Here is a 25,005-nt window from a genome sequence, read left to right as displayed (position 1 = left end):
GCGGCGAGTAGGGACTAGGGAACTGGCAAAACAAGCCGTCCTCCTCTTTAGAGACTGGACCTCCACTCCTCAGAATGTTGAGATCCTCGGGACGGCTGCTGCCTTGCGCTTGCCCGAAAGCACGACCGGTTCGCGGTGCAAATTCACCTTGAGGCCATCTCCTGAGCCCTGCATGGGCAGTGTGCGAGTGTCTGTCTCATCATTTCCCAAAGAGGGCTCCTTTTCATGTCCTCGATGTGTCATCTTCACCCGATTTCAAAGGCTCTCAGGCGATCTTCGCTCGCGTGAAATCCCTCAGCTCTCACCAAGAAGATGATGTCTTAGTCCTACCGAAAAAGTTGAAGCCTCTCCCATCTCATATATCCGATGTCATCAAGACGGGTAGCGAACTCACCATTTCTTGGCCTGGCATGCGATCAGAAAATGGCGGAATGGGGCTCAGTCACCGCTTTGCTCCTCTCGGGTTCCGTCACCTCTTTTGCTCTTCTTCTGTCCCTTTTTTTGTTATGTTATCCCAATATCTCTGTATATGTAATTGTTTTAAACTTGTTTAAGTGATGAAGCTCGGGGGAAGTACCTTACTTCCCTTTTTTACAATCAAGAGAGAGAGAGAAAGAGAGATGATTCGCATGATTCCTTCACTGATGTCACAGGCGTGTAAAATAAACCCACATTAGAACCGCCATGAAAAGCCAGAGATGCCATCGACAACAAGCAGGAAAAAATAATGCGTCTGAAAACAAACAGCCATTCAGCTTAAGAGAACAAAAGGAAACATCTAAAGACCGACAGCCATCCATGTTTTCGGACAACCCTCCCCTTAAGACCACTAATCCATCAACCGGCAATTTGCCATCCCAGAAAGACGGGCTCGCTTCCGTGCTCTAAAAGCATGGGCTGCTTTATCAGTAACGGATGCCTACCTAGTTATCTCAGAAAACATATGCCTGCTTAGCATCCAGAAGGCCGCATATATGATGCAATCCATAAGGGACAAGCAGCCAATAGCACTAACTAAAATTATTTGGAGAGAAGAATAAGAGAACAAAACCATTAGCAATTATCTTATAAAACCCTAAAGAAGAAACTAACATCCAGTCATAGCAGTATAGATTTTACAAGAAAAAAAAGGGGCAAGAATCTAATACCCAATTATAGAATATTACATAACCACATTGGTGCACTTGCTAAGACTGACCAGAGAGTAGAAGGAACAGATGCAGAAAAGTCTTAATAACTACTGGTGATTTGCTCAAAATGCAGAACTTCTCACAGAATCCAGATGCTTCAAGTCCTAGACCTCCGAACAGGAGACCGGCTGTATAAAAAAAACACCATGATAAGTTGATCAAACAAACCATTGAAAGTTATCTTAATACCAAAAAACTACCATAGCCATCAAAAAGAGATTTCACTGAAACACGCATAATAAAATAATATGAATATTCGTCTCGAATTGTGCCCCCATTATGAATCTAACTGTTCGATATATTGGCCTAAGTTCAAACCCATATAATAAAAAAAATTTGAAAGTTTTCAATTGCCTTCTGCACTACTTCATGCATGCGGTGGTTGAACATCCAAAAGCCTAAAAGCACCTAAGCAATCAAAACCCAAGAAGGTAAAAAACAGATCTGCACAGGTACAGATAACATCAAAAATATATAGCACAACAACTCAGTTTTGCAGTCTTCACCTTGGATAGCGATCATAATCAGGACTTCTGCTCCTACTATACGGTCCATCATATCGATCATACACAGGACTACGAGCACGACCATAGTCAGGACTTGGGCGCCCCCTGCGGTACACCGGACTAGGAGAGCGACCATAAGGGCTGTCATGCCTTCCATAACCACTTCTTCTAGGGCTGTCCCGCCTGTCACCATACTCCCCATCATCCCTAAAGGCATACTCGACTGATACCACACGATCCAATATCTTGCTGCAAAGTGGAAAAGAGAAAAAGATGATGATAACTTCCCATCATCATGTACTAAGCTTTCATGCAGTATACTTAAAACTCATGGTAAAAAACACAGACAGAAAATAATAGGCAGCAAAAATGAAATTTAAGTACTTCAAAAAAAATTGAAAAATATTAATAACATTACAAAAAAGAAAGCACAAAGACATAAAATTATCATATCTGATACACATAACTAACATTGCCATAACTTGTTTCAATGGCTTAAAACGTGCATAACCAGCTTCACAGTCAATTTCAAGATGAGTAGGCAAATGATACACTGGAAACTAATCTAGGTACAAAATCATCTAAATCTGACACCCATATCAAAGCATTTTATAGGCAAGCACAAGATGAGCTCGCCCTAGAACCAGAACATTCATAATGATTCAAAAGGGAAAAAAAAGACCTCAGGCATCATGACTACAAAGCACATAACCCCTTACAAAAAAGATCATAGCATCTAATAGTAATTTTCCAAGTTGACCAACTGGAAAAGCTCAAGATCAAAAAAATTTGATGAATAAAGAGACCCCTGGTAGCGTGCATTGACAAACGTGGGGACCCCAAGACAACCAAAAAGAAAGATTAGACTAAAAAAATAAGAAAAAGTTTGGATAATGGTGGAAGACTAAGAATTAAAATTAAATAATTAAAAATGTTTTGGTAAACAGGAAAATTCAACAACTTTCATATAGCATTCTGAATAATATCTTAAACATTCAAAAGAGTTGTCGCCAGTTCAAAAGAAACAACCTATCATCAGTAAAACTGAGAAAAAACCTTCATAATAGAATTTAAGAATAATTTATAAAGAACTTTATACATCAATCAAGAATGCAAGTCACTAAAAGGATCACAAAGCAAATCATAAATAGGCACAATTTGGTTTATGATTCTTGCTACCCGCCCAGAGTCCCATTTGTAATGGGTATGTGTGAGCATGAAAAGGAGATTGATCTATAATTATCTTCCAAATATTTCTGATCACTAAACCTGTCAGTTTTAACGTTAAGTATGCAGAGATACCTACTCATCACCAACATGGATTATGCATGTGCTTCCTAGTGTATGTGCGAGACAGAGAGAGAGAGAGAGAGAGAGAGAGAGAGAGAGAGAGAGGGCATGCAGAAATTCTCTATCAGAAGCAGGACCCATGCTCCAACTAGAAATTATGTCAATGAGTGAGATGCAGACCTACCAAATATTCAACAGATGATTGCAAAGAAATGCGACAAATATACTACCCCACAAACTAAATACCAGTTGACTAACAAGTGATACCATAAGTAACATGATCAAGCCTCTGTCGTAACAAAGACATGCAGGTCAAAGTAAATGTAAGACAAGCACATGCACAACAGTAGCATGCTTGTTTTATTGTTAAACAAGAAAATGCTTGTTTTATTGTTAAGCAAGAAAATAAACACCAAAACTTTTCCAAACTGTTGCATAAACATTTTCGCCATGAAAAACATAAATGAAGCAAAAGGGGAGTATGGAGGCTAACCTCATATTTGTACAATCAAGGGCCTTTGTCGCTTCCTCCTGGGTTTCAAACTGCACAAATGCAAAGTTCCTCCTAATCCGAACATTTAATATCGTCCCGTAAGGTTCAAAATGCCTTTCAATGTCCCTGACTCTTGTACGGATTGGATCAAAGTTGATAACAAAAAGTGTTTTAGTAGGCCTCATGTTTCCCATTGACCTAGAGCCATCACGATGTCGTGGACCACGTTCTCCTTGCTAAAAGAAAATACTCAGATAAGCAATCATCAGATGCATAGCAAAGCTATTGCCAAACCCAAATCAACATGCCCAAGGAAAACATCATTAATTGAACCATACAAATTTATAACTAAGACAAATATAAGTTTAAAGAAAGGAAATTTTTCTTTCCGGAAAGAGAAATTACCCTTGACCACTCAACTGACAGTCTGCGCCTACTGTAGCCAAAAGGTATATTGTCTAGGCCTCGAATGGCATCTTCAGCATCACGTTCATCTTCAAAATAAACAAAAGCATACCCTGCAACAAACAAGTATTATAAGATAGAGAACAGCATAAAAGCGATTTGCATCATTTCCATTGCCCAAGTGTCAGTATGATATCCAAATCAGGTTATATTCCTCATGAAAACAGAAATACTACACCTGCATATATCTGTAGGCCTGAACATTAGTATGTGAATAATGGAATCCATCTAAGGTAGGAACTAAAACATGATGTCATATGAGTTAATTCCAAGGTAAGTAGTCACTGCCAAGCATGCTTCACCAGAAACAGTGTAGGCATTCGGCTGGCATGGCATGATGATATTGGTTGGCATGGCATGATTATATCGGTTGGCATGGCATGATGATATCGGTAGGCATGGCATGATGATGATGAGTCCTCAACAATCATGCTCGGGCAATGGCCACGTTGGACAATGCAGAGATGAGAAACGGATGTTCATGTGAAAGAAATGAAGAGTGCCGGTAGTGAATGGAAGGAGCTGATATGCTGGCAGGAAGGTTTCCTTTGACACGGAAGGTTTTTTGCATGGTAGTGCTGAGCCCAGAAAGAGCTCGATTTCCCTTAGTAGTTCCTGCGTCAAAGCAAACATTTAAATATAGATGTCCTTCAAACAGAAATTGCAGCACTGATCTTGTCCACAGTCTGAAATTTACACAGTGGATGTATATAACATTATGTCAGCCATGTTGAGAATTACAATTCTGTTGTGGTGAAATAATCCAGTTTTGACATTACACGCTAAAGGAAATAGCACTAAAGTTGCAGTAACTTGTAATATATCTTGCTGTATCTATGGAGAATAACAGAACAAGGAAAAAGTTACACGTGCATATGCATATAGGTGATGTGTGAACCACAAGCTGGCCACCTGAATCCTTGGCCCCATATATGAATCTGCAGGACCATGTCAAGAGGGCTTTTATGATTTGTAGTGCGTGTATGCAGCCAAAGCCAACACATGCAAGCACACCTAGCAGTCACCACTAAAAAAAAAAGACTCTTCACAAAAATGTTTAATAACAACAGAAACCAGCCACCACACATGAGTAACAGCATAAATATGAATGGCTCTAAATGTTCAAGTCACATAATCAACCTAGTTATGACCTGTCCACAAACTACATAGAAGAGCAAGCAATTCGATATCCTACACTGCTCATCATGACACACAAAAGACAGAGTGCATTCAGACATTTTCAATTGTTTTTCAGGATTTATTACGCGCTCATCAACTAAACACTACATGGTTTTTCTCAATAATAGAACCAAAGATCTTCTTTGATCTGTGATCAGGGAGTATTGAATCACTTCCTTTTTGCTCTACATCTGTTTCAAAATATGCAGAATACAGATAATATGTACATCATCCACTTGGATGATCCAGCATGCATTTTGTCACAGGACACCACGAGATGAAAGTATCCTCACATATGAAGATGGAAGAGATTAAAACATATCACGACCATAAAAAATTTGATACCAATAGGAAGGTAATGTTTGAAGAATCTTGTAGTGATGAAGGGTGTAATCTTAGTAAGAAGGTTCTGACAAAATATATTAAATAGGCTAACACTAACTGACAGAAGAGGGATTCTTGTTTGCATTTTTATATTTGGGATTTTTTATTAGACACTACTCTTTAAAAAATATTTCAAATTTTATCCATCAACTAAACTTACATAATAAAATACCAATAATCCCACAACTCACGTTGTAAAACCACTATAATGGTCACATGGTCACTTTGTCAACCAAAAAATCTAACTGTTCATAAACAAAAATACCTAGAACAACCACATTACAACTTTAAAATAAATAATATAGTACACATACTGCTTGTGTTCCGACTCATCGTCCAAATTTCCTCATAACATATTTTAATCATTCAATAACATTGCACCCCTTTTCTCTTTCAATAAAGAAGACGCAATATTAAGAAGAAGAAGAATAAGAAGCAATATCTGAACAACCAGAATTAACCTACAAAAATATGAAAAATGACTCAACTACTTGATCCCATAAACATGTGCATAAATAATGATAGAACGTGACTTTTATGAAATTGCCTAGCCGTTCTTTTCTTCTATATGGAGAAGCCGGGGGGGGGGGGGGGGTGGGGGGGGCGGCAAGCGAGGAGGTAGTTGAGGTGAGAGAAACATTTGGATGGGTACAAAACAGTCACTGGTAAGCCATAGCTGCTCCGATAATGCCATTCCAACTTCTCCTGTTACCAAGTTTCTCCATTTTAGGTCTTCTCTGTAAGTATGTCAACACCATTCACAGTTCAGCTGAAACAATGAAGGCTCCATTGATCATCAGCTAAAACAACGAAGAGTCCCAATTTTGTTAAAGTTTAATGAGTGCATAGGTATATGCTGGAAAAGAGGTCAACTAATGAAAAAAAAAATCTTGATTAACTTTTAACCCATGGTTATTTGTTGAATTATTTAAATTTTTTTCCAGAAGCAGAGAATTCAAAAGACAAAATTAACTAAATATTCAAGCAAACTTTCTTTAAAAGTACTCTTAAGTTGATCACAACACAATAGTTTCACCCAATAGTGAAAGAAACAAAGAAGCAAAAAGGGTCTCCATCCAAATGTCTACACCAACATAAAAAGTATAACAGGAAGCATTAGCAATAGAAATAAGACCATCTCGTCCAAGTAGTCAACCAACAAGTTCGCTTTTATCTAAAATCAACAAATGAATTCAAGTCTACATTTAGTCATAAAGGAGATATGATAAATTTGGCCAATAGCAACTGCATCCTGATAACAAAGAATCAACCAAAGAAAAAAACTTAAAAAACAAAAAGGGCATGCCAAAGAGATAACGACCTGGATGCAAAATTTGTTTTAATCTGCATTACACATATATAGCTTGGTGCAAAATCATGCCTAAATAAGGGTGTAGGTGATCATTAAAAGGAAATAGAAACTGAACAAACAAAAGTCAATTTTCAGATAGTCAATTTTTGTCCTCTACAAAATTAACAAACAAAAATCAATTTTCAGAGTCTCACAATAACTTGACATAGCTGAACTCATGCAGCATTATATACTCCCCTGAATCAACAAATAACCCAACTTAGGCAGAAACTGAAAATGTTTCACTACAAAAATGTTCATAACTCAACATTGCAGTAATCAAGCAAACAAATGAATGCAGAGTTGAATGGTCACACTTCATCATATAAACATGGAAACATATGATGATCCAGGACTCCTCACAAGGGTTATATTTCATGACTAGGAAAAGTTTTTAGATTCAAGAAAATATCAGAGATGATAAAACTACGGGAACAACAAAGAACTTTTAAAACACTCGAATGTAAACAAAATTCAGAAAGTTTCCAATATTATTTTGTGAAATACATGTGAGAATCAAGATTCATCACAAAAATTGCCAGGAACATCAGAAGCATTGTCCTTTCACTGACTCGATAGAAAATCAGGAAAAACTCTTGGCATAAGATGCAGGAAAAACAAAAGAATTTTTTCATATACTATTACATATTTCAATACTAAACATATTAAAAATTTAATAGCTACGGAGTTATACTATGTAAAGGAAAGATTGCAGAAACTTGTAACCTCTGAGCAGCTTTCATAACTCGCTTTAATAGAGCCAACAGATGAAATCCACACAGATTCTCAAGATGTAGTATTTATGATTTCACTATGAAATGATACTCTACACAGAAAACATACATACCTAAAAGTCAAGTATATTGACAATAAACAATCAATTGTTAACTGCATGTGATGTAGAATATTTATTTTTTATAATGAATAGAAATTTAATAGATGATATCCTGATGCCAAGCATTCTTCGAAAAAATCCCAGACACGAAGCCATGAATTTTCTAAATTGACAAGTGGAAAACCCTTTTTCGGCCACAAAGTAATTTGCAAGGGAGGACGTGGACAGCAATGATATATTTAACCCATAGGATGACTAGTTTTTGCTTTTTACTCATGGCAGTAACCCCTGCTCGTGCATGAGGTGCTGATTGGCATGGTTAAAAAATGGAATTGCAGCACCTCTGTGTGTGTGTGTGTGGGGGGGGGGGGGGGGGTGCATTTTAAAGTGACAGAACTCATCATTTACCCTATCATATCAAAAACAAATAGAACTTCGATTTCGGATCAATGGACAAATTCCCTCATCCTTAAAGACATGCAAACCAAAAGGCTAACACGTTAAACCAACAGAAGTCACAGCGCTGACGATTCAAATTTCAACATACGTCAAACCCAAAAAAGATCCTTTCGAGTCGTCACCTCAGATGGATCTTTCCGGTATCCTTCCATGTGAAAAACCCTCTCCTTCCAGAAGGGTCTCATAGAACTGAAGATCAAGAAAGATGATGGTATCCAGAGATAAACCGCCCAGATAGAGCAAAAGACACAAAATTCTCCAGAGAAGAACATCGGGTCAAATAAAAATTAAAAGAGAACGGAGAAATCCACCAGATTTCATGTCGATGCGATCCACCCTTCCATATCTGCCGAAGAGCCGCTCCAGCTCCGACTGGCGAGTATCGTAGTCGAAATTTCCGCAGAACACCGGCCTCATACTTCCAAGTCTGGCCAAACAAAACCACCCAAAACCTAAATCCGGAGGCGACAAAGATGAAGAACAAGAAACAACGAAACGAAAACCTATTTCAACCCCACATGAAGTGAAAAAACAATCGCAAAAAAACCCTAAATCTACAAAGAATAACCTCGGGAACAGAATTGGAGGAACTCACCAAACCCTAACCCTAACCCTAGAATACGGAGGGGGGATCGTACCTTTGTTCCCGAGTGCAAAGAAACCCTAGCGACAAAAAGAAGAAAAGAAAGACCTCCGGTCGTCAACGGGCGAGGGTGCGTTTAAATAGGAAGGTTTGGGGGACCCTTTTTGACGGGGCCATGTGGAAAATTTTAGACATAAGTGTAATTTTTTAAATATATATATATATTAGATGGCAAATACGCTTTTCTCGTTATATTATTTAAATTTATTTGGTATATAATCAACAAAATATTCTGATTTCGAAATTTAGAAAATACGGATACCTCGAACACTCATTATACATAAAATTGTGGATATCCAACTTAATGAGAGTCGTATTACGTTTTTAATTAAAAAAATAAATAAAACTTTAGTAAAAAGCAATTTAATTAAGATTGTTATGTAAACTAAAAGTAAAAACCATAACTGTCTTTATGTAGTACTTACTTTTGTTTTATAAAAAGAGAAAAGATGAATGGACATAGAGGCACCGAGAGTGTATTCTATACTTTACTATCTCTCTTTACATTATACTTAAAAATATAATTATAGTTTGATTTTGACAAAATAAAAGATTTGACTTAAAACTAAATTGAGACAATTTTATGATATTTACTTATTAGAATTATATTATTTGAGCCTATAAAAATGAAAAGGAGTAAGCCAAAAAAGTTGTTCTACCATATAGCTCTAGCCCACTCAAGTAGAGAAAATCTATCATAGGGAATAATAATCATAGTTATAGAGACAATGAGAAAAAAAAAATTGCTTTTCTATATAACTCTAGCCGACTAAGTTGTCCTTGCATTCCAACCAATCCTCAATTCTAATCAAACTCCTTTTGCAAAGCACGGTTATATCCTAATCAAACTCCTTTTTTTTTTAGCAAAAAAAAAAAAAGAACGGTTGTATACCTTGTGGTCATCAAGTCCAGCCCTCGCACAACCGCTTTCCATCCTTTACTGGTTGCGATGAGTCCAAGGACATGATCCCATCCAGACAATATCTTTCATTGGATAGGCAACAAGAAATGCAGCACTTACATGCACTAACATCCGGTTCAAATCTTGACCCATTAAATTACTAAGCAAAAAGTAGTCCATAATAGCAGATGTTTTTTTTTTTTTTCTAGCGGTTAACCATGGAAAAGGTGACAGAATCTGAAGCTCGATTTTGAGTGAATTCTAACTCAAGCTACATTTGAGAGAATTCTTGCATCTGATCTAAAAGGCCAAGTAAACCAGTTAGTCCGGTAGCCAATCAAATAGATAGGAGCATGTTTAAGAGATCATATTCATACCACGAAGATTGAGAAAGTGGAATAACTTGAATCTTTTACTTCAAAAAAAGTTAAACAGGGAATATCCGATTTTAATATCCATATAAACTGGACTTGGGACCAGAAGAATATCCATCTCCTTTGTTCGGAAATTAGTCGGTCCAAAATCTCCAGATATACTCTGTTTACGTTGATCTGTCTGTCTGCTACTACCATTCCTCTACTACCATCTCAGCCAAGACAAATTAGTTTGGTTGGAAAGGAATTCTTCCATTACGCACGGAAAAAAAAAAAAAACTGTCCCATGATTTAAGATCCACAAACAAGAAGAAACCTTGTCTACTCCTCGTTTATCGTCGCACAGCAAGATATCCGCAAGCAAGAAAAAATGTCCTCACTCCCTCTCGACAAGGACCACCAGAAATAAAGGAACACGTAAAAGCTTTTTAAAAAGAAAACCCCTTTTTTGCAAACAAAGCAACAACCAGATGATCAGCTAAAGGATTTTAGAAAAAAGAAATTCTCAAGTAAGCACGGACATAAAAAAAATTATGCATTTGATTTATAAAATGGAGCCACAAATTTGCAGTGCGGTACCAATTGAGGTAGGACCGAAAATAGGTTGAATAAAATCTGACTGCATCCATTTTGGATTGGATTTGGATTTAATTTTATAATATATACAATGGGATCAAGATCCTAAATCAGAATTTACCTATAAATTTTGTTGTTCATACAACAATTTAGATTTCAAAGATACTTCGGATCCTGATATCTGGTAAAAAGATGGATACGTGGGTTAGAAGAGTCACAAGATGAGCATATAACCACCAAACTACAACATGATTTCTACTATATATAAGCAGTATATTTTACTTAGAATAAGTATTCAGATTATTAAATAATTATTTCGGGGATATTATGATATTTCATATTTTAATCATAATTTTTATTAAAAACAAATTCTTTTTTATGCTAAAATTAAAAAATTATGATATTTTTTAATCTTTGTTGCAAAAAAATTACAAATATTAACATAGTCTATGTATTACTATATTTACATAATCATTTTAGAGCTATCTAAAAATAGATAATTCATGATTATGTTTTTATTTAGGATATAGCTAGAGTAATAATAGTATTTGGTGCAAAAAATTATTAATAATTTTATATTATATTTTATTATAAATAAACTTTAGGGTGTACATTCAATTGTTACTAAACCGCAGACCACAAGGATCCACTTATCTTCCTCCACGAAAAACAGCCTTCTCGAAAAAAAGAACACTCATCGAATTAACTTTAAGTTATAATATGTTAAGAGTTTAACATAAATTCAATCAAATCAGTGATCTAGACTCTTGATCACGTAGGTCTCTTACAAGTTTAGTAATCAAACCTTAAATCTTTAGCTACATATGTCTCACATACAAACTGTAAGTGCATTATGTTCCTGTTCTTTATGATTGTATTAATAGTAATTTTCATCAGTAAGTTCCACTAAAATTTGATTTATATAATAATATCAAATCTATATTTATATTTAGATCGAAAAAGTATGAATATAAACTAATATCCAACTTGTATTTATATCCATTTAGAATAAATATAAAATGATATCCAATTCACATCTATATACTTTTAAAGTTAACATAAATACCAATTTTTGTATCTATTTAATATCAGCATTCATATTCATAAAAATATATGAATGTGAATATAAATATGAATATACCTGTATTCCGGCCCTAAATTGAAGATAAAGTCATATAAAACGGGCACAGCTTTTCCCAGGTCAACATATCTAGAGTCCATCAAAAATAATCAGAAAGACAGAACGTATCACATGCAGCTCCGATAATTATAAAACCGCCTTTCATAGGCAGCTTCTTTGAAAATTTTAGCTAAGCGATACAGCAAGATGGACTGTTTCATTTGATCATAATAGAACATCTATAATGACGTTTATGTATAATAAGAAACAATTGGACAGACCCACTACAATGTAACCTCCCAAAAAATAGGTATCTAAGAATTCGCTTGTGGAAAGTGATCTTTAGGACACTTTTTTCTAACGTCAGTGCCACAGCTTACTACAAAAACCATACCGAGGCCTCTTGCATTTCACAATCTCTGAGAAGGAATCCAGCAGCTGCCCTGCCAAGCTGCTTGGCTCTTCAATAAGGGTTCGGATAAATGTGATAACCACCCGACGCTCCTGCTCGGTGGACCTCAGGCTATACCATGTCAGGAACTTCATACGGAATTCCTTCTCGATATGCCCTGAGCACTCGAGCCACCTCACGACTTTCACACAGTACTCGTAATTGTCATCCAACTGGCCCGACCCTCGTGAAAATCGCATCGGAGAACCATTCACCAAAGTGCTATCTCCATAACAAGTTTCCTCGAGGACGATGGGCAACCGTTTCCTCGATTCTGGCGGCGACTCCACAGCAGGAACTTCAACTGTGGCAGCACAAGTCTGGGAATCCCCACTTCCATCAGATCTTGCGAGTCCATTCTTCTCTGAACTGCAACCATTCTCTTCATCAGGGGAGCACTCTGCAGGGAGAGTCACCTCAGCATTGAGGTCAGGCACCGAGGCCACGTTCAAGTCAAGACGGCGGGAGACAGCTGGCGCCGCTTGGTCCTCTTCGGCAGTCTCTGTTTTCACTGCATCACTCCCGCCACAGGATTCTTCTTCTACGTCATCACTGCAAAACCCTTCATAGCAACCTTCTTCTTGCGCCCAAGCTAGCTGCAGAATCTTTCCCAGATTTCGGACCTTGAATCCAGAGGATCGGGCTGCTGTTGTATTCTTGGCCTCTCTCTTGCCACTGGATGAGCACCTTTCTGCTCCATTCTGCTCAGTGTGTTTGTGGATTATCTCCACACTCCTTGTAAAACACTTGGACTCGGAGTGGCCTACGTCTCCATCCTCCGAGAATGAAATAATTCGGAATGCATACTCTGTGCAAGGCTGAAGGTTTGAAATTAGAATCCTTCTCTGAGCTCTTGAGAAAGTGACAGGCTCTTTCACACATGGTTGCTCTCTGCTCTTCCAGTACCAGAGTTTGTAACCCTTGACAGCATCACACGAAGAAGAGGTTTCTCTTAAAACTATAACAATAGATGATGATGTTATCTCTTCAAATTGAAACCTGCAGGCAGCTGGAAGGGAATCTGCAACAATAACAAAGATACGGTTCCCCTGTCAAAGTTGAAGGCCATGGAATTAAGTGACAGTACAACAATTATTTTAAGTTACTTTCAAGTAGTCTAACCTCTGGACTTCGGGTCTGAATGACTGGTCGACCTCAGCCACTCATCTGCCTTCTCAACTGCAAGAAAGCAGAGTTTCTGCACATCACCTGCAACTGACAACCTGCTAACAATGCCACGGGCCATTTTGGCTGAAACTCCATTCACCGGACCAACTTCAGTTTCCAGCTTTGCCTTGGCATTTTCAACAATTTCATGCAGTTCTTTGAAACGGGAAGTTCCATCCAATAGCCTGTAACTCAAGAATATGCGATAGCAAAGAACGTCTACTCGGCGAGCATCTTTGGCTATTGCAAGTTGCTTCTTCCAGCATCTGTTGAAAAAAGAAAAGAAATTCCCACACCTCTAACAGTTAAGCATCAAACAAAAATATATAGCCACTGCCCTAAGGAAAAATCATTCTAAAAGAAAAATCAAGGACTCAACTACAAGCTATGCAAGAAATAACTAAATTAGACAATTGCATCAAAATATATAATCCAAAGATTGCGCACCTTTATGGTTCTCAGTCATCAGGTAATTAACCAAACAAAATAGTGGAGCAACAGTCCCTACAAACAACTAAAAGGTGACTGGCAGAAATCCTTGGTAATTAGGGGTGCAAAACAATTATCAATTTATACCAATACTTACCCACCTCAGACAAGTGGAGCTGCCTATGAGTCCTCAATTAGAAACCTCAAATCAGTTTTGGTCCAGTCCAGCACAACTGGACATGAACTGATGCAATCTCCCATTGATAGTTCAAAAATAGCAAGTCAGACATCACATAAACCTTACTGATTCAGTCTCACATATTTGAGTTAGGGCACAGATCCCAGATCTAAAACCTAATTGGTTACTTAGGTCACACCAACTCCAGATCCAGCTTACCACCAGCACCCCTATTTTAATATTGGGCTTTGACAGACATATGGTCACTCGATGCATGTAGAAAAAAGCTCTTTAAATTAGTTTTAATCCAAATGAAGAGATAAAAGCTCTTTAAATTATGTGAATGGAAGCATTTCCATGGCCATGAGACACAAAAATAAATTGACTATCGAGCATATGCATACAACCTTCCAAGTTAGACATAATTCAGTTACTCACCCTATTATCCCAGAAACCTTTCCACATGAAGCACAGCAGTAACTCCCATCAAGCTGCATAAACTGCCCAAGATCAACAACACCTGCTTTTTGGCGTTGGAGTGCGCACTCAATATGGCAAGATAACCCACACCAATCCTGGTCTCCATATTCAGATGTGCAGACCAGCCAAAGACTAGGGTCCTTGTTGTCATCAAAGAGGTGGCAAATGCAACATGAGCACCTTTTACAGAATGTGTCTTCTGAGGACAGAACAGCCTTGCAAGCTGAATTCTTGCAAATCCACGTGGTAGCATATCTAAACTCTTCAGAGCCTTCTGTAGAAGGAAGCCGAACAGGATGCTCCCCCTTCCTCGATTGCTTTTTAGGAGCTTGGTTGTTGGCAAAAGTTGAATGATTTGAAGAGAGTTTCATCAACTCAAGGTTCTTGCATCCTCTAATTGCTGTAGCTTTGGAAGTCTCCTCTATTGTTTTACATTTTGATGTGCCAGACCGCTTACTTTCTTTATCAAAACTTGTACGAACCAGGTCCTTCTTTGGATAGGACTTCAGAAACTCCTGCAGGCTTTGCTGAGCCTTCACATTGTCATGCATGCGTCCATTTTCTTCTGGAGTGCTTATAGCACTAGAAGATGTATGTGAACTGAAAGCTGGAGAAGCAACATAATTTCTTAGCCTCCACATCAAAAATGCAGAAAATGGAGCACATGAAATAATTATGCAAAATGAACAATATTCGGGAGTTCCAAGAAGTTATATAACAGAAGAAATGCAGAGTAAATCATGAATATATCGGGCAGCACAGTACAAGCACCATGACATTGGGTGCAGTGATATTCTAGAAACTAGCAGGAATCAAACAAAACGATATGTCACAACTGCTCAAGTAATGCAGCGCTTGATGAGCTTTAAGAACGAAGGGAGCTGAAAGTAAAACAGGATAGTGCTGATGTATATGACAATGCAATAGAACCCCAAAAAAAAAACTTTTGTTGAAAAACATAGCAGTAGGCTGTAAAGTGCTTGCATATGCTACTAGAAACAGCAAAGAAGCACATCCTATGCACCAGAAAATCTTCCAAATTCCAGAAAGCACAAAGATCACATACAAGCAAGAAATTCTTGCTTTTCATTTGCTTTTTTTTCCTTTAATCGGATAAGGTAAAGAATTAAGATAGTCCACTGAAAGAGTAGTCCATATACAATATTAGGAGTTCATGCTAGACTAATTAAATTTGAAAATTAAAAAAAAAAAAACCAAATTCTAGATGAAGCATCTTACCGATACCTTTAAGGAGCACCTTGTCTTCTGAGTCCATTGCTTTCTAAACTTACAAAAGTGGTTCAAGTGCCTTCCCTGAAAACAGTGATTATCAGTATGACCTTAAATTTACAAATTATTTTTCTTGCAAAATCTCAAAGAGCCCATGAAAGTATGAAACCAAGACAAAAAACAGCAAAAACAATCCTCAGTACAGAGAAAATACAGTGACAAATCTCTTATAACAACAAAAACATAAAACTGTAGATGTACAAGCATTGAATATGTCCAAAAGATATACACTCAGATAACCTTATCTGATCCACCCAAGCATTTCATAGCAGCAGCCAACCAAGTCAGAATGAAGGGAGAAAAACATGAAAGGGCCTATTAAGAGGAACAATCCAGCTCAGCACGAAATGATTTGTTAAATCACGGCTATGGTGTATAATTTTTGTTGACAAAGTAGTTTTCATGCAACAGATACCAAAATGCTCCTTTTGTGCTCCATATAGCCTCGTATAAGAAAAAAGTAAGGAGCATGAAAGAGCAATTATGCATCTAAGACAACAAGAATGCATGCACATGCATGTATGCATGCACAGGAAAATACATGTAGTTGCTACTTTTAGAAAGTAGTCTCTCATAATGCAGCATTAGTTTAATGAATAACCTAGTTCTAACAACATGCATTTGTTATGATAGGCATGCCACATTTCAAGGGTTTAGAAACAGAAGGAATAATGTGAAACTCTCAAGGAGCATTCATTTAAGGTTATGAAGTGTTTGAAACAAAGAAACACACGTTATGTATTAGTCTGTCAAGTTTGAGAAGAAGAATAAAGTCCATGATGTGCCATAAAGTATATGGCCAAATGATAATTTACATAAGACTACAAATAGCATATACATCAATAATGCATATAGATTGATTGTTTTTATTAGGCTAGACATTACAATATCTGTCCCTGATGATGAGCAACTAATTTTAACCTTTTTTAGAGAAAAATATGCCTCATATAAACATTGTTTGTCCTGAAATGCAAAATAATTTGGGATAGCCAAACTTAATAAAGTTGGGGTTTTGATGAATTTTTTAAAGGGCTTAACCATTTCCTGCATATGCTAGCATTTTTACAATAACATTAAGATGGTGTCTGGCAATCAATATAACCACCCAGAATAAGGTGGAATAAGGCCTTCAGTCTGTGGTTATGCTGCCAAACAAAAAAAAAAGGTCCAAGGAATAGAGTTATATCATGTGGGGGTACAATAGGCCCAGATGGTAATAACCCTATTCCACCAAAATGATCGAATATAGTTATACCGTGGAATAGGGAAAACTTATTTCCCGTAATTACCTTTGTGCCCTATTCACTCTTTAATCTACCCAAAAAGTGGGAGTGCAATTTTGTCCATGTTATAAAATCCAAATCTGACATGAAGTCAGATGCACTCTATTCCCTTTGCACTTATCCCTTCACCAAAATCCCCATTTTTCATGGTATAAGCCCTATTTCTCCACAATACAAGGTATACAACACCAAATTCTATTCCACCATCCAAACATAGCCATTCATCATAACTAATCTCGAATTCCATAGTTCACACGGCTCTCCACAACCGTACACCTACCTAATATTCTGTACTTCCATATGATGGCCAAGATGAAACATCACACTTGGCTTGAGAAAAATGCTTTAGATCACTACCCATTCCCTACTTCCAATCCAATCATTTACGAGTCAACGTGGCACTCCAAGAATGATCCAATCCAACCCAACATTCACCTATCGCTAGCATATTGCACCAATATCCAATTGCTGCACAGGACCAAGAAGTAAGGGAATGGACAAAACGGTGATCAGTAATAGTAGTCTTCTATCTTTGCTTATATCATATGTAGTGCAAGTTTGGAGGCTATATCCAGCTGCCTCCTTAGTGCACACCCCTCTTGATTGGATTATCACGAAATTTCAGCACATTGACAAATAAAAGAGGTTTGCAACTAAAGGAAGAAGGGTGCCATCTATATTTGTCACGAAGGGAGAACTTTGTACCACTTGGCTGCTTGGGAGGTTACAGAGAAGACACTCCTCATGGGGATACTGATGCTATTCGTTAAAGTGATTCATTCATCCTTCTATCAATTCGAAACAAATGTGCTACATTGATATCAAATCAATTTGTATTACAGAAAAGCTAACTGCAAGGTGGACTAGTTGGCACATTTAAATAGAGCACCTCAAACAGACCAAGACCGAAGTTTTATACAAAGTATCGATTTACCCCAGTTTCAGAATTTGACATATAAAATATGTATATGTAAATATAATCTTTAGTAACCCATCACCACTTGATTAAAAAAAAAAAAGCATATTTTGATTTCAGGCCTGTGAATTACAAATTGGATTTTGAGATTCAAATGAATTATCAGATCTCTAGCGGTGTATGGCTGACAGGCTGTTCTAGTTTCAATTTTCAACTTTGCAACAGAAATAAACCACTCCATAGGACATATGGCTTTAAAACAACCATCTTCCCACCCACATGCACTGCAAGTAGCCAATTTAACAGAGGAAATAAAAAGCAACCACTAAAGCTCCCATACAGAGGCTGGTTGTCAGTTGGTCCTAAATGCATGTGAGCAGGAAAATGCAACAGAAATAATTTCTACAGTGCTACAAGATTGATATGGGGCATGCAAAAAAAAATTATGTTAATTAATCACACAAAGGTAATAAAATATACCTTAGCCGAGCAATCGAATTCTGTGAGTCAATGGGATGGATCTCATAGTCGCCTCCTGACTGATACTGAGACACGATCGCCAGCCTTTGTACATGTACCGAGCCCCGCCTCGCATCCACTTCGCTCGCTAAAAAAGCCTTGAGAGAGTTTCTCCAAACTCTCACGTCATTCCAGGAGCCGAGAGCCGAGAGAGAATGAAAGAGATGGGGGATGAAAATCAAATCAATTCTACTACTCAAGAGGCTGCCCCCCTCTACCCATTTATAGAGAAGAGAAGGGGGCCAAAAGGTATGTGCACCACCTTTTTAATCTCTTTCTCCTAGTCAGGATTCTGGTTTTGATGATGTTTATAATTATCCTGTATGTGAAAAAAGTGTTCTCTCAACAGATTAACTGAAAATAAACAATATGAAATAAGTAAAAAAGGATGGAGAATTAGATAAAAAGAAAATGCCAGATTTCTCAAGGGAATTGTATGGAAAACCTTAATCTAAGGTCCAAGGTTGATAAATAATAGCCCTGGATTCATTTTTTATTAAATACTGTGCTGTATTGTACACTCTTTAGGAGTACTTCTTAAGTTGGTCAAAACTCTACAGTTTCACCCAATATTGAAAGAAAGAAACAAAAAGCGGCTCCATCCTAATGCCTACACCAGCATAAAAAATACAACTGGAAGTGCTACCAATAGTAATAAGATCATCACATCCAAATAATCAACCAACAAGTTCGTTTTTATCTAAAATCAACAAATGTATCTATGTCTATATATGAGCCATTAAGGAGATAAGATGAATTCGATGAATAGCAAATGTGTTTTGATCAAAAAGAACTCTACCAAAGGAAGAAACTTAAAAAACAAAAAAGGAGATGCACATGAAAAAGATAAGGACCTGGATGCAAAACTTGTTCATCTCTGCATTAAGCATATACGGTTTGGTGCAAAATCATGCCAAACTAAACATGTAGGTAATCATTAAAAGGTAACTGGAAAAAGAAAGGCAAACTGAAATATATAATTTCTTGGCCTTCACAACATTATCAAATAAAAATCAATTTTCAGGTAGTTTTACAATGACTTGACATAATTGAACTCATTCTAAATTTTTATATCCTTCTGAATCAAGAAACAACCCAATTTAGGCAGAAAAAGAAAACATGTGACCATAAAATTGTTCAGAACTTGAAATTGCAGTAATCAAGCAAACAAATGAACAGCCAAGTTGGATGGTCACACTTCATTGTATGACCATGGTAATATGCATGAATTGGGACAACTCACGAGGGCTAAATTTCAATACTAGAAAAAGTTTTTATATTCAAGAGATCAGAGATGAGAAAACTACAGGCACAACAGAAAAAACCTTTTAAAACATTGGAACGTAAGCAATTCAGAAAGTTTCTGAAATTGTTTGTGAAATACCAGTGAAGGTCAAGATTCATCATAAAAATTACCACGAATATCACAGAAGAAGCATTCTCCTGTCACTGACTCCCTAGAAAATCAAGAAAAGTTTCTTGGTATAGAATGCAGGAAAAACTAAAGAACTTTTTTATACTAGCAGATATTTCTATTACTAAACAAATCAAAAATTCAATAGCTACAGGACTCACACCACATAAAGCAAAGATTATTGAAACTTGTAACCTCTAAGCAACTTGCATAGCTTGCTTTTAATAGAGTCAACAGATGAAATCTACACATATTCTCGAGATATAGTAATTTGCTTTCACTGAAAATTATACTCCAATATTCGGAGAAAACATAAAGACATAAAAAAGTCAAGTATATTGCCAATAAACAATCAATTACTTGAACATTAGCTAACTGCATGTGATGTAGAATATTTATTTTTTAAAAAACACAAAAAGAAATTTAAAGAGATGATATCATGATGCCGCGTGTTCTTCGAAATGCCCCAGATATTACAAGTCGTGAGTTTGTGGTAAACACTTTTTGGCCACAAAGTAATTTGCAAGCGAGGGCATAGAAAGCAATGATATATTTTAACCCACAGGATGACCAGTTTTTGCTTTTTCCTCATGGAAATAACCCCTGTTCATGCATGAGGTGGTGATTGGCATGGGTAAAGACTGGAATTGCACCACCTGTGTGTGGGGGGTGTTAGAGACGTAATCGACATCATAGACAAAGGGATGCGATCTGCATTTGAAATTACAGAAGCCCATATCACAAACAAATTGAACTTTGATTTTGGATCAAGGAACAAAATCCTTCATCCTTAAAGGCAATGCAAACAAAAAGGCTAACGCTTTAAACCAACAAAAGTCACAGCGCTGACGATTGGTCTTTCCAGTATCCTTCCATATCAAAAACCCTCTCTTTCAAGAAAAGTTTCCCATGACTGGAGCAAGAGACATGACGGTATACAGAGATAAATCACCCAGATAGACCAAAAGATGTAAAATTCTCCAGAGAAAACCAAAGGGTCAAATAAAAATTAAAATATAGAGGAGAAATCTACCAGATGAATTTCATGTCGATGCGATCTGCCCTTCCATGTCCGCCGAGAAGCCCCTCCAGCTCCGTCTGGCGAGTACTGTACTCGAATTTCCGCAGAACACCGGCCTCATCCTTCCGATTCTAACCAAACAAAACCACCAAAAGCCCTAAATCCCAAGGCGACAAATAAGAAGAACAAGAAACAACGAAACAAAAACCTATATCAATACCCGATGCAGTGAAAAACAATTGCACAACAACCCAAGATCCACAAATATTATCCTCGAGAAAAGACTTGGAGGAATTTATCAAACGCTAACCCTAGGCGACGGAGCGAGAAGAGGGGGGGGGGGGATGGAGATCGTACCAAATTCGCAAAGAAACCCTAGCGAGAGAAAAGAAAAGAAAAAGACCAACCCTCGCACGAGAGCGTTTAAATAGGAGAAGGTAGGGGTAGCGAACCTAGCAAGTCGGGCATCGCTTCCACGGCCTCGCCACACAGATCCAAGATCTAAAACCTAATTGGTTAGGTTATACCCAATCCGGATCCAACTCACTATTAGCACCTTTATTTTAATGTTGGCGTTTGACCAACATATGGTCACTGATGAGGTTGGCAAGCCAACCTAACTAATTGGATCTACCAGTAGGACGTCATTAAATGAGATAAATGAAGGGGGGATTTCCTTAAAAAAAAAAAAGCCAGGGCTTTCTCTTTTGTCTCATTGGCCCTTGATAATTAATTTTTAAAAAAAAATACGCCATGAAAAGACTTCACTAGATTCTGGTCTTGTTGATGTGATGTGTGAGGTTTTAGTAGATGGTATGACAAGGAGTGATTGATATATACTTGCTCTAAAACTTGATCGCTGGAGTTTTCTGATCGCTTTATATTCCGACTTTTCAGTCGAGGCCTTTTCCACTGTATGCTCGTATAACACAAGGATGGACACTCTTTTTTTTTTTTTTTCTCCTTCTCGTATGAAGATTAAAAGATTTTTGGAAAAAGAAAAATTTGTGGACGAAGGGCAAAGCCTTCCTTATGATGGTAGATAATAAATAATTCAATATTGCATCCACCCAATAAGTCATGTTTCGAAAATAAGTCTACATTGTTTTCCAAAAAAAAATACAGCCAATCATGTAAAATGTAGTATAATAATTAATAATAAGCTTTGAGAAAGATTTTTCATAACTTTATTTGAAAAATTTTGCATCTTTCTTTTGTCACGATCTCTATCCTTCTTTGCTTATGTCGTATTTCTTATCCTATTCGGTTGAGAACATGTTTTTTTCCAATATGCAAGGTAATTATAAACACCATTAAAGCCAAAATTTTCTGAAATGATTTTTTCTATAAAAAAAACCCTCAAATGCTTGGTCTCTATTGATTGTTTAGTGACTAAAGATAGATTCATATTTGATATTGTCAAACAAAATAATTTTTTCTTGTTTTCTCATGAATGATGCAAAACAAATCATGAAAAAGTCTTCAAAATATTATGGTTGTTTGTTGAAAATCGTAATGTGCCATAACTATGAATAGTGTATACATTAATAATATTGATTATTTTTATTGTGTTAAACATTACAATATCTACCAACGATGATGAATAATTGTTTTTAAACTTTTTTTAAAGATGTATCTGCATGTAACCATATGTATCCTACAATGCGTAATAATTTGGGATAACCAAGCTACCTAATGTTGGGGTTTGGGTGAAATTCTAAAAAACCTTAACCATAATTATTTGTATTTCCACTATAAGATCAACATCATAACTTCTCTCCACCTCCATACTTCAATATGGTCTGCACCATTATTCACCTATCTAATATTGTTTGTACTTCCATACGGCGGCTAAGATCATGTGTGACATTTGGCACGAGAAAATTTTTTTAAATCACTTTTGATGTAATACCTTACTAGTGTCGATATGTCCCTCCAAGAATGAGCCAACCCAACCCAGCACTTACCTATATCTAGCATATCGAATCAATCTCCAATATTACATATGATCAAGAAATTGGTGGATAAAACGGTGACCAATAATAATACTCTTTTATCTTCACTTTCTTATATGCAGTGCAAGTTTAGAAACTACATCCAACTGCCTTCGTAGTGCAACACCCTCTTGACTAGATTATCTTGAAATTCTTTTAGATTGACCAATAAAAGAGTTTTACAAACCCTAAAGAAAGAAGGGTGTAGTTCATATCTATCACAAAGTGAAAATTTTGTTCCACTTGGCTGCTTAGGAGGCTGGAAAGGAGGCACTGCTCAGGGAGCATACTAATGTTATATGCTAAAATGATTTGTTCATCCTTGCATCAATTCCAAACAAGGATGAGCACATCATTTATATTACTCATTCGCCATAAAGTAGTCTATTTACAGAGAATCGAAGTGCAAGGTGGATTGGCCGGCAAATTTAAACAGAGCAGTTTACACAAACCAAAACATAAGTTTCATATCAAATGTGAATAATATAAATAGTGATCCAAAACCACTTCATTAAAAAAAAAAAAAAAAAAAAACTTAGTTTGATCATAGGCATGCCTGGAATAAAAAATAGATTTTGAGGTACAGATGAATCATCGGATCCCTCGCGGTGTATGGCCAATGGGGCTCTTCGGAGTTTTAACTTCCAACTTCGCAGCAGATATGACTTTAAAATAGCCATCTTCTCGTCCACATATATGAATGCAGCTATGATTCTCCGTGATAGGAAGACTGGTTTCCTAGAAACTATGAATCCATCTCTTCTTATTAAACCACACAATGTCTCCTTGTACGACCCTCCAGAGGACAAATCTTACAAACACGATCCTTCTTTGAATATCAAACCACATGATTTGGTTGCAAGTTTTCCAGGCTTCCACTTTATCACTGTTAGAATCATTGTAGGACATTGTGCCAAACTTAATTAGCCTTATCAAATTTTATCTCGATTAATTTGTAATTGATTGTGCCAAACTTAGTAGATCTTGCCAAACTTCGTCAGCCTCCTAGTATATATAAAAGTTGCTTTTGTACATTGTAAAATACAGATAGAAATATAATTTTTTTCTCTTATCCTTCTCTTTCAATAATCACTATTGGGTACAGTCAATGAAATCTCTAAGAGAGAGAGAGAGAGAGAGAGAGAGAGAGAGAGAGAGAGAGAGAGAGAGAGAGGTATAAGAAGGGAAAGGTCCTTGCACTTTCGCTTCACCATTCTTAATCTGTTTGATTTAGCAGCATATATATAGTTGAAACATGAGGTGGGGTCAGTTCTCTTTAACTTAAAACTAAGGTTTCAGTTGGAAGTGAGTGGGTGGTCAAATATTTTATCGTTATATATTTTTCCCATTCCTATTGTTTAGATATCCCTAGAAATTAAACGTTGAGAAAGGACCCACTCATTCCCTGCCAAGGAGCCATTTCTACCACTGAGAGTGCTTTAGAAATCCATCCTTGAGTGCAACATCCTCTCACTTTATTTTCAATTTTATAAAAAATCTTATCAAACTGATATGTTTCAAATTTTATTATTCATAATCGAATGAATGTAGATATCTTTTTTCAGTAGGGCGTGCGCGGAAGAGAAAGTGCGTAGAGAAATTTCGGGATTGTTATTCCTTCCCTTAATTGAAAATGATTACAGCTCTTATAGGGCTCGGGTGCCTCCTATGACAATTAGACTCTTATTATAATGGAAAGACAATATGCCTAATTGAGAAAGACAACTAAATAAAAGACAACTAATTGGCTAATTCAGAATTAAGGCATTTAAGACATAATTCCGTCCGAATAAAGAATCCGATGCCTCTTATGGTAGACGTGCACAAGTAGAGGTGACCTAATTGAGAAGGATAACCAAATAAAAGACAACTAATTGACTAATCCCGAATTAAGGCAATTAAAACTTAATTCCGTCCGAATAACAAATCCAACGCCTTCTATGGTAGATATGCACAAATGAAGGTAGGCGCACATTCTTGCGTCTATTACATACGTCGTGGCTATGAATGTAGATATATTACACCAAATATAAAAATTTCTTATAAGCAATCATGAAAGTATGAACCATTTCCTACAAATTTGAAAATAAATGATTT

The 25,005-nt window shown here is 36.8% G+C and overlaps 2 protein-coding genes across 5 annotated transcripts; both read right to left on the bottom strand.

Moving 5' to 3' along the window:
* Positions 1 to 1,037: 1,037 nt before the first annotated feature.
* Positions 1,038 to 8,904, bottom strand: LOC103707715 (serine/arginine-rich splicing factor RS31-like). The gene is made up of 6 exons (XM_008792312.3): positions 8,791 to 8,904; positions 8,464 to 8,579; positions 3,885 to 3,997; positions 3,480 to 3,715; positions 1,697 to 1,945; positions 1,038 to 1,318 (listed from the first exon to the last, which is right to left on the bottom strand). The coding sequence occupies exons 2-6, from the start codon at positions 8,567 to 8,569 to the stop codon at positions 1,288 to 1,290; spliced, it is 735 nt and encodes a 244-aa protein (XP_008790534.2). The 5' UTR covers positions 8,570 to 8,579; positions 8,791 to 8,904; the 3' UTR covers positions 1,038 to 1,287.
* A 3,009-nt stretch (positions 8,905 to 11,913) lies between these two features.
* LOC103707716 (VIN3-like protein 1) lies at positions 11,914 to 21,385 on the bottom strand. Of its 4 annotated transcripts, none has more exons than XM_039126612.1 (7): positions 21,367 to 21,385; positions 20,927 to 21,045; positions 18,441 to 18,798; positions 15,711 to 15,785; positions 14,430 to 15,078; positions 13,340 to 13,650; positions 11,914 to 13,238 (listed from the first exon to the last, which is right to left on the bottom strand). In XM_039126612.1, exons 4-7 carry the CDS (start codon positions 15,745 to 15,747, stop codon positions 12,130 to 12,132), a joined length of 2,106 nt encoding a protein of 701 aa, XP_038982540.1. In that variant the 5' UTR covers positions 15,748 to 15,785; positions 18,441 to 18,798; positions 20,927 to 21,045; positions 21,367 to 21,385; the 3' UTR covers positions 11,914 to 12,129. The 4 variants fall into 4 exon arrangements, with proteins under 4 accessions (XP_038982540.1, XP_008790536.1, XP_008790535.1 ...); XM_008792314.4 differs by lacking the exon at positions 21,367 to 21,385 and adding an exon at positions 21,272 to 21,339; XM_008792313.3 differs by lacking the exon at positions 21,367 to 21,385 and adding an exon at positions 21,135 to 21,337.
* Between the last annotated feature and the right edge of the window lie 3,620 nt (positions 21,386 to 25,005).

This window comes from Phoenix dactylifera, chromosome 5, assembly GCF_009389715.1.
Source record: "Phoenix dactylifera cultivar Barhee BC4 chromosome 5, palm_55x_up_171113_PBpolish2nd_filt_p, whole genome shotgun sequence".
NCBI classification, from domain to species: domain Eukaryota; kingdom Viridiplantae; phylum Streptophyta; class Magnoliopsida; order Arecales; family Arecaceae; genus Phoenix; species Phoenix dactylifera.
Note: the sequence above shows the minus strand (reverse complement) of the source record. Positions and strands in the feature narration are given on the sequence as shown.